General features: G+C 33.2%; 1 protein-coding gene across 7 annotated transcripts in view; it reads right to left on the bottom strand.

Moving 5' to 3' along the window:
* Window positions 1-6,315: 6,315 nt before the first annotated feature.
* Window positions 6,316-10,755, bottom strand: part of LOC131844729 (reticulon-1-A) — a 34,981-nt gene continuing 30,541 nt past the window's right edge. For all 7 annotated transcript variants that reach the window (XM_059193675.1, XM_059193677.1, XM_059193680.1 and 4 more), the window contains 4 exons: window positions 10,200-10,301; window positions 9,086-9,192; window positions 8,346-8,451; window positions 6,316-6,708 (listed from right to left, as the gene is read on the bottom strand). In XM_059193675.1, the coding sequence (XP_059049658.1) occupies window positions 6,654-6,708; window positions 8,346-8,451; window positions 9,086-9,192; window positions 10,200-10,301 (370 nt within the window). In that variant the 3' untranslated portion in view covers window positions 6,316-6,653. The remainder of the gene's footprint in view (window positions 6,709-8,345; window positions 8,452-9,085; window positions 9,193-10,199; window positions 10,302-10,755) is intronic.

The raw sequence follows: 10,755 nt of genomic DNA, 5'->3' as shown, positions 1-10,755 counted from the left end.
TTTCCCATCACTCTTGGTCTCTTAGTAGAGTCCATAGTAAAATTGATTACATTAAATAAAACTCAAAATACTTCAATTTGCACAAAAAATTTATTAGACATTCTTACTGAAAATTTCAGTAACAAAAACATTAGCTCTCAAAATTCACCTTAAATAATTTAAATATAGCTCAGTGGAACGCTCAAAGTCTGCTGAGCAATCAACATTTACTCACACATTTTCTTTACAGTAATAACATACATATTGCACTTTTATGTGAAACTTGGCTTCGGCCACATCATAAATTAAAAATAAAGGGTTATAAGGAGCAAATAATTGTGTATCAGTTCCAGTAAATCGGCGTAACTTGCGACTTGTAAACTGGGACAATTACAGTAAAATTGTTAATTCCAAATTACAAGGCTTTTCTGTCAATGATCCGTGTTCAACATATGACACTTTTTGTAATATTATTTTAAATTCTATTGATATTGTTCTAAATAAGAGTTCATCGGCACATCCAAAACAATACAATTGTAATTCTTCTAGCAATTCTAAACTATCAAAATATAAGCATCCTCCAGTACCATGGTGGAATGACACTTGTGCAACAGCTGTTCGTAAAAGTAAACAAGCATATATAGATTTTAAATATGATCCTACCACAGATAATTATATTAAGTTTAAAAGATTGCAAGCGGAAAAAAAACTTACTATTAAAACTGTGCGTTTACAAAGTTGGCATGAATACTGTTCTAATTTAAACAGAACCACTTCTATATCTAATGTTTGGACAAAAGTTCGAAAATTTAATAAGAAATATATAAATAAACCTCGCACTTACAACTCAGGTAACGATGATATGTGGTTAAATGAATTTTTACACAAATATACTCCAGATTACGTTGCGAGCCCTTTTACAACAGTTCCTAACAATTCTGATAAAGCTAACGATATTTTCTTTGATAAACCTTTCAAATTAGCAGAGCTTCAATCAGCATTAAAATCAAGAAGGGACACAGCAGTTGGGTTGGATAATATTTCATACAAAATGTTGAAAGCATTAAATGGTAACAATTTAAATACCTTCTTAATTATTATAAATTTATTATGGTATAACTCTATAATTCCAAAAGAATGGAAAACAGATTATCTTATTCCTGTGTTAAAGCCTAATAAAAATTTATATGTTGCTGATTCTTATCGGCCCATTACATTAACATCGTGTATAGGAAAAGTTTTTGAACAATTGCTTAAACAAAGACTAGAGTTTTATTTCGAGTCTCAAAATCTATTGCCGTCGAATCAATTTGGATTCAGACGAGGATTTTCAGCTCGGGAAAGCTTAGGGCATTTTTATATCGATATTAAGAAAGCTTTAGAAAATAATCAACATTTGGTAGCAATTTTTCTGGATATAGTGGGTGCATTCAATAATGTAAATCCGAAGATTTTGGCAGATATCTTAATTTCTGTCGGAGTTTCAAATAAACTAGCAATATGGTTATATAATTTTATGAATGGTCGAAAATTATACGTTAAAGTTAGTAATGTTTCATGTATAGGTCCTCGCTTATCTCATGTAGGAGTATCACAAGGTGGTATACTCAGTCCTTTATTATATATTATTTATGTTCATAGAATTAATGATGCTTTAGGGCCTTATGTCCATAATCTCCAATTTGCTGACGACTTAGCTGTATATTGTTATGGTGACAATATTGTGGATACATTATCCAAAATCAATATTGCTCTTAGTAATCTTTCAGTATATTTTTCTTATGTAAATTTGGAAATCAGTCCTTCTAAAAGCAAAATGGTAGTGTTTAGTAATAACAATTTAAATATAGACTCATCTAGTCAGGTGAAATATATGAGCGCTATTATTCCAGTAGAGCCAGAAGCAAAATTTTTAGGTGTAATATTTCAAAATAATTTAAGTTTTAAAAAATATGTCGATTGTGTATCAGATAGAGCCATGATGTCCACTAATATTCTCAGATCTTTGGTCGGCACTACTTGGGGAGCAGACCCTAAAATTCTGTTAATTCTTTACAAGTCGCTGGTTCGAACGCATTTTGAATATGCGTTCTTCTGTTTTTGTAACAAAGAAAAATATGTTGATAAATTAGAAAAACTCCAAAATATAAATTTAAGATTAATTTTGGGAGCCATGAGCACATCACCAATAAATTCGTTGCAAGTTGAATGTAATATGCCCCCATTGCCGTTACGTTTTGAATTGCTAAAACTTATGTTTTTACTGAAACTTTATTCTGTTCATGATAACCAATTATTACATAAATTAAAAAATCCATCCTCTCCTAATAATTTCCTCTCTAATAATATAACTGAAATTATTAAAAGTCTACATAACTCCAACATATTTATTAATCAGAAATTAGTTCACAATAGCAATTCATATGATTGTAATTTTTTTAAAACCCCCATTTTTATAAATAAGAATTTACATAATAAATATGATGTCTATGATTACATATCTCAATGGAACAATTATAGGCATATGTATACGGATGGTGCTAAAAATAAAGACTGCACGGCTATTGCTGTTTATGATGCCAAGGAAAAAATATCATTCGGTACAAAAATATCGAATAAATCGAGCATATTTACTGCTGAAGCTTACGCTATTATCTCAGCGCTAGACTATATTGGTGAAACGAACAATAATGATAAATGGGTCATATTAACGGACAGCATGAGTGTCTTGTTGGCCCTTGCGAATGTTTCTTCTAGTAAAACATCTTTCGTTATACAAAATATTCAAAGGAAAATATATGATTTTAAAAAACGGCTTAATATGGATATTAATCTTATCTGGACTCCAGCTCACGTTGATGTCACTGGCAACGAAAAAGCTGATGAACTGGCTAGGTTCATCACAAACTGTCAAATTCAAGGAAAAGAAAAATACATGTTAATCCCAGCTTCAGATTTTATCGTTGAAATAAGAAAAACAATTAAAACTAAATGGAAACAACAGTGGGAAGAATCCATAAAAGTTAAAGGGAAATGGTTCAGAGAAATACAGCAAGAATTTAAAACGCCATGGTTCGTTCAAGGAAAATATGTGGAAAGAAAATTTTATTCAATTTTATGTCGTCTTAGAATTGGACATGGAAGATATAAAAAGCATTTGCATAGGATGAAAATGGTTTCGTCTCCTATATGTGATTATTGTTCTGCCGACGAAGATCAATCATTAGATCACTTGTTTTTTGAATGTCAACATTTCGCAATCCAGCGATTAATATTTATTGATAAATTGATCAATATATATGATAAAATGGAGATCCCGCGCTCCATCCAGAATTTCTTAAAGAACACAGAAACATACAAACCCATTTTCGAGTACGTTATATCAACATTTCAAGATTTGTAACTACTGAAGACAAGTATTAGAAAAAAAAAAAAAAAATACGAAAATATTACTGAAGACAATGGCTGTATGGGCTGAGTCCTTTTGCCTTTCCCTAAAAAGGGAAAAACAGAACCAAAAAAAAAAAAAAAGTGATGTTCGATATTTACCATCAGGTATCAATTACTATTCATCACAATACTTATAATCATCATATACTATAATCGATAGCATGTATTGCAAGATTTATTAGATGAAAAATATATTTATATTTACTTGTTTCGGACATCCATACTTTTACAAAGATAGAACAGCACTGGTGTTTAGAGTATACATACATTATTATTACATATACACAGCCTAGTTATTATTTAAGATTTCCTTACTCTGTTAAGAATACAAAAACGTAGCGCGCCACAATTTCTAGATCTCAGAGCAAATAACCAAAACAGATATTCATATATATGGCTATAAAAGTAACGATAAATGGAGTATTCGAAAGTATTCATTATTTTTTTGATGAAATGACAGTCATTATTTTAGGTCATAATTGTTCTAGTTTGTTGAGCCCTAAATATATCACCTTATTTTTTTAATGTCAACTGTATGGACTTGCCTTACTTTTTTTAGTAAAATAAAAATAATGAGTAGGTAGATTAAAATAAAAATACCTTTATTTAAAAAGGCTTAAAGCACTAATCGAATAGCAGACAGACAGACAGTACAAGAAGAACACGCACATAATTTGTATGTTGCTCTTTAAAACAAATGTAACTTTTTAAGTTATATTCGTATGTGTGAATACAAACTATCCAATAGTACAAATTCATTTGTACAATTGGCTTTGTAAATAAATAGATGACTCGTAATAATTAGAGCAGACCAATACCTCTCAAACAGCACTGCATAATTCACAAGTATGACGAATATTCCAGCCATCAATGCGGTTGACAATGTTTGACTTTGACCAAATGATATCGATGACTCTGCCCACAACGCCGCCTTATTTCTGGACACTTGAGCATGACCACTCATGATACTCTACGTCAGGGGGGAAAGGGAATTGTTAGTAATATTATGTTATCTGTGGTAATATGGACTTAGGGTACTGGCACTAGTAGTCGGCCCCGCACCAGTACTCAGCCTTTTTCGGTTTAAAACCAATAGGAATAGCGCTATAACAGAAAATAACTAATCAAATTATTTTAAATAGCTTCTATGACTTCTCATTGCTAGAATTAAATCCAAACATAGTAGCTACGTGGCTGCGAAGTACATTAAATATGAATCTATTTCGACGTCATCGGCTGACGAGGCGACATGCGGCGTGCGCGCCATTTTTTTATTAGTGAGAAGCGTTCACAGATATAGTAATTTATTTCATTATTTTGTTAATTTTAGGCCACTTTGTATTAAAATTTACATTAATTAAGACTTTTGGCATTGTAATCAATGAAAAGTATCATGTTTTTCTTAAGAATTATTAAATAATGAAGTGGCCGACTACTGGGTACCATTTTTATATACATTATCCAGTACTCAACCACCCCTGGCTGACTACTAGTTTTAACGCTGTTTGTCAAAAACCCAATAGTCGGCCACTTAAATAGTTAGAGTTTGTTACATGGCTGAGTACTGGTGACAGTAGATCCAGTGTTCAACCGTCCATATTTAAATTGTTTTTTATATAGTTTTTTATACAAAAAAAAGAAAAAAAGCAGCTCTAGATTCTACCAAAAGTAAAGTGAAGGAGACTACAAAGAAGAAAAATTATGATTATGATAAGGAATTGAGCGTAAAATGCACAAAGACAGGCTGTGATTTAGTGGACATCAAAACAAAATAAAATTCTCAGTAATATACTTCTATATCCTGAAACTCCTGACACAGAAACCTGTAAGGAAGATAAGCTCCTAAAAAAATTGTTAATCGGCGACTTTTAGAAAGAAGAAGAAGAACTTGAAATCTTTTTAAATACTGATGTTACTAAAGAAGTTTCCGACTGATTTAAATATAAGTTAGATAGGTATTTGATTGTTGTGATTGTTAGGGCACAGTTAAGTCCTTTTAGGTTCTATGACCGGACTAATTGTTTATTAATGTTCTTAATCTTTAAGCTTGAAACTATTGATCTTAAGAGAGGCTGACCACTGGTGGCAATATGGCTGAGTACTAGTTTTTGGCGGCTGAGCACTGGTGAAAAGTGCCTTATTTTGTTAAAAAGTATTTTTCACTTTATTAAAGGATAAATTTGTAATTTTTGTTAATTTTGTAACAAAGTTTAATAAATGAGTAAGTTAAATTATACAAAAGACTTTCAATTTACTCTTTCTAATATTTTCTTATATAAGTTTGAACCCAGACTTACCACTAAAAGGCTGACTACTGGTGCCAGTACCCTATGTTCTTATTGCCAGCAATGTACCATATCTGGTTGACCTCCACGTGATTCCCCCTGGAAACCATCGTGATAAATTCCTGGTGAATTTGTCACGATGGGCTAACTGACCTGACCTCATGCTCATCTTATCATCTTCCACTGGTGCCCCGCCAGCGTAAACCGTTAGCGCAGGCAGGTGCAGCATTCCATTATCATACATAATAACTCTACGACGTCAATATAGTATATAATCTTATTTTATTTCTAACTTTGATTTTAGTAACTACATATATTAACTGTAATTACTACTTCCTTATTTTTATTCGATAACTGTTATGTTTAATATGATTTTAATATACGCAATGTTATATAGGCCGTATATGTAAGACCTCGTTTACAACAAAATAATGATTGGTTGAAAAATTATATTAACTGTATACTATAGTTATAACTTTTAAATCGAATATATAGCAATAAATACATAATAACATTGATATATTTAGCAGTATATGGTGGTAAACCATGCCCGCTAACCATGCGCTAAATATAAGCGCTGAAATAAAACCCTGTATTTGGTTCGACAGTTATTTTAATTTAAAATTTCAAAAAGCAAATGTAATACAATAATCTCCGCATGACTCGTCTCATAAAGCTTTACACATAAAGTAGTCTTTATTTAATAGTACAATAATAATTAATAAATATAACAAACAGTGAGTGAAGTACTCCGGCGCTAATTAAAGAACTGTGTTTGTCTGCAGCGTGTTCGCAGCCCGCGGCCGCCCGGCGGCGCGCGTCACGTGGCATCGTCGTGTGACGTCACGGCGCAGCGTCGCGTGACGTCACGTCGCAGCGTCGCGTGACGTCACGTCGCAACGTCCCGCGATGTCGCGTCGCTCGCCCGCACTTTGGCGCTTACTTGTCCTTTTCGCTCTCTGACTTCCTGCCCAATGGCACAGCTGCTCGCACCCTGTATAAACAAGACACGGAACACTTTAAAACATGATAGTAATGTGTATAATAACAATATATACATATAATATATGTATGTATAAGTATGATATTCTAAATACTACAAAATGGGGTAATTTATGGACAATAATAAAGTAAATATATAAGTAATGGAATAAAAGTTTCTTCTATGCTATCGACCTTATATTGGAAGAAGATCGTATAACTATAGGCATAAATAATTATTTATTTATTTATTTATTAAAACTTTAATGCACAGATACACAAATAAAGGTGCACATGGCGGACTTAACACCTAGAGGCATTTTCTCCCAGTCAACCATTGGGCAAACAGAGATTCATGTGGGCGGTGTATTATGAATGATATATGTATAAGTATATTATGTGTATAATATATATAAATATTCCGGAAGAAATTATGTATATGTAACCATATGTTTCATAGTTTAGAAAGAGTACAGTAAAAACATCAAAAACAACTATTTCTCCATTCTGCTGTACTTAATTGCTCTACTTATTTCTAGAAAACTCAGAAGATAAAAAACTCCTTATTTTCTTATTGCTTTACGAAAAAAAAAACAAGACTATCATCAAGACCCTCGAAAGGAACGCTGAATGTATATCTGAAATTCATGGGATAAACAATTTGCAATTTTAAAGGCCTGTATTTAGCGTTGTTTATTGTTTAAGAGATGACATGTATGTAGGTTATGGAGCTGGACGACTTTCACTTGCGTTATAAAAACACGTTTGTATCAGTGAAAGTGGCATATGTCTCACTCGTGATGAATAAATTATCTCCAATATTTGCACAACCAAGAAATACAGAGAAATAAATAACATAAGTACGGCATATCGCGAACCAGTACTATAATATAATTCATATGTAACTAAACATCATAGTTACAACAACATATCGTAGCCAAGTGGCCAATATGGTAAAATAATAATAATATTAATTTTACTGCTCCCAAGGAATACAACGTAAGTAAATTATATTTAAACGTACAAGTTATTCCTTATGAGAGTCTGGAGTCTGAACTAGGTCGAAACCTGCGAACTTGTTCAGACTCCAGAAGCTGACTTACAAACTGACTGCAAAACTGTTATTTTTTTGTTAAGGCTGTTTAGCATTAACCTTTTATCATATTAGGTGTTTGTGTAAGTACATTTCATAACTAAAAATGGATTTATATTATTGTTTAATTCTGCTACTTACAGCATGTTTAGAATCAGATAAAAGTGAGTGAAAGTAAGTGAAAACCTCATCTTGACGGTGGTACGTGTTAAAGAGCCCAAGAAACCCTATCAGGAGCATACAAGTACGAGACAGACGCTTAAACAATTAGTATTTTCTTTACTCGTTTTTACCCGCGGCTTCGCACGTATAACTTAAAAGGGGCTGGGCTGGGCTAGGCTGCTAAATGGCGCTGTTGTAGAAAAATGATTGATAATTGATTATTAATAAAAAAAAATTTTTTTTTAATAAAAAATTATCCTATGTTCATTCTAATACCTCCAAGAACATGTTTACAAAATTTCATGGCAATTGGTTCAGTAGTTTTTGCGTGAAAACGTAACAAACATCCGGGATGTTTGTTTAGTGTTTTATTTATAATATTAGTAAGGACTCACTTGGCGGAGATCTCGTTGATCTTGCCGCGCGCTAGCTCGAGGTTGGCGTCCACTTGCGCCTTGTTCATCTCGTATGCCTTAGGCAGCGTGAACAACGCTATCCAACCTGCGAATGAAACAGCAACCATAAGTAAAAAAAAATCCTCCGTGCAACTACAGCGACGACATTTAGCTACCATCGTCGCTAGTAAACCAACTGCTTCAGTACAGCGACGAATGCCTAAAACGGCACTGAACATTAGCCCTATTTGTGCTGCCTCTGGTAACTATGATGGCTTCATCGTGGTACAAAAGAAGAGGCACACAGATGGCCAATCGGAACCACTGTGGCAATGCACCCCGCTGGGCCCAATTTCCTGTTGCATGCTACAACACCGATCAGGGCAATGTCAGATATAGTACATATATACATACATAATTTACATAGTACATACAATACATTCATAATAATAAATAATCCCGGACAATTAACATAGCGCCATCTAGTCCCACGGTAAGCAGAGCTTGTGTTATGGGTACTAGACAACTGATATAAATACTTTATATATAAATACATAAATAATATACAAAGAAAACACCTAAACCGATACAAACAACCATACTCGTGAAGACAAAAGTTTATTCGTGGGAGGAATCTCATCCCGTCCATCGGAAATAACGCGGTGTGCTAACCACTTATCCACCGACGCCGTCTTTTTTAAATTGGCAACCCAAAGTTAACCGATCATAGTTATACTCACCTAGAATGATGAGCGTGATGCCATTGAAGCAGGCGCCCACGTACGTGAGGCACCACAGCAGCACGCCGAACTTGAGCGAGTCTACCAGGTCTTCCACTAGGAATAGCCTGCAATGAAACAGGTTATATACTTTAGTATTATTGAGCGGAGCGCGAAGTGAGGAGCGATCTTAGAGATCAGATTTGCAATGATACTCCTCCGAAACGGCTTGACTGATAGTGGCCAAAATTTCATCGAAAGTCGACCTTCGGGTCTACATCGTTTACTACTCAAAAATATCCGATTGGTCATGTACTTGAGGAATGGTCGGTGAGAAAGGTTGCTTATTATTTTTTAGGTTACTATTTTATAGGTTGGTTATAATACTTATATTGATAAATGTTTAAGTGTAATTTTTCTTTTTTCTGTATAATGCTAATAATAGAATAACATTTATTAAATCACACATCACAACACAAAAATGACGATGCTGGAAGCAGCATATATATTATTATATCATATAAACGGAAATAAAACAATGCATTAAATTCGAAATAAAATACTTAAATAAAAAAAAAGGAAAAGGCCGTCATCAACATGTGACCTGGTTCAATGGAATGTACTTGGATTCATACTGAATACTTCTGCAAATTGCAAAGAAGTGAATCAGCCGACTATAGGCGTTGATCTGCCAAAATATATAAACAAACAGAACATTGAGATTTAATTAGGTTTGGCATTAAATTGAAAAAAAAAAGAATTAAAATCTTCTTATAAAATTGAGAGTGTAATGATAACAAATGTTATCCGTTGCCTATAGACGAGAACAAAACCATAGACATCACCTACTTGGTTTACCATTTCTGAGCTTTAAGGTGTCATGACTTTGTAATTACATAAACAAGAAACCGTAACAGATTTTGCAAATTAGGTCACTAATATTAATTTAACGAAATGGACGTGACTAATAAAAACATAATATCATAAAGAGAACTGTCCAATCATATTCTGATACATATAGCATAATGTTCTATATTTCAATTGTATTCTATATTTGAAATGTTTTTATGACTTTAGATAAAAATCATTTTCTTTTTTTGCTACATATATGATAAATATGACAAACTGATTATACCTGCGCAGTTCACTAGCGGCTGCATTGAGGTGCGCAGTGGCTGCGGCGGCGAGGGACTGTGCACGCTCGGCTGGTACGCTGATGTCCTGTTCTAACAGCCATCTGTAAATTCACCGAAACACATCTCGATCATCATCATCACATCAATAATCACCCTGATCACGTTTAAAATTTGACTCTGGCCTTATGAGAACAAAGCCTAAATTAGATATAAGCAAGTTACATTTAGAAATGTTGAATCTAAACAACCCACAATGTTGAAATTTTCATTATTCTACAAATAGTGCTTACATTAATTCATACAACAGATTTTTTCTTCTAAAGTACGTGGCTATATGTATGAAACAGGCAACACTAAAAAGTAGATGCATAGTTTGTGTTTATATCAAAAACTAACTTTTAATTTATGCGGGCCTGATCGACCGAGTAGTATTTAATTGCATTATATATATATATATTATTATATTGGCAAACAGCCCAATTTATTAAAAGTACTGGCAATAGTAATAACCTAAACGTATTGATTACTTTAGATTCAAACTTTCCAAACTGATGG

This window comes from Achroia grisella, unplaced genomic scaffold (genome assembly GCF_030625045.1).
Source record: "Achroia grisella isolate CSIRO2021 unplaced genomic scaffold, CSIRO_AGI_Agris_v1 utg4116, whole genome shotgun sequence".
Lineage (NCBI taxonomy): Eukaryota > Metazoa > Arthropoda > Insecta > Lepidoptera > Pyralidae > Achroia > Achroia grisella.
Note: the sequence above shows the minus strand (reverse complement) of the source record. Positions and strands in the feature narration are given on the sequence as shown.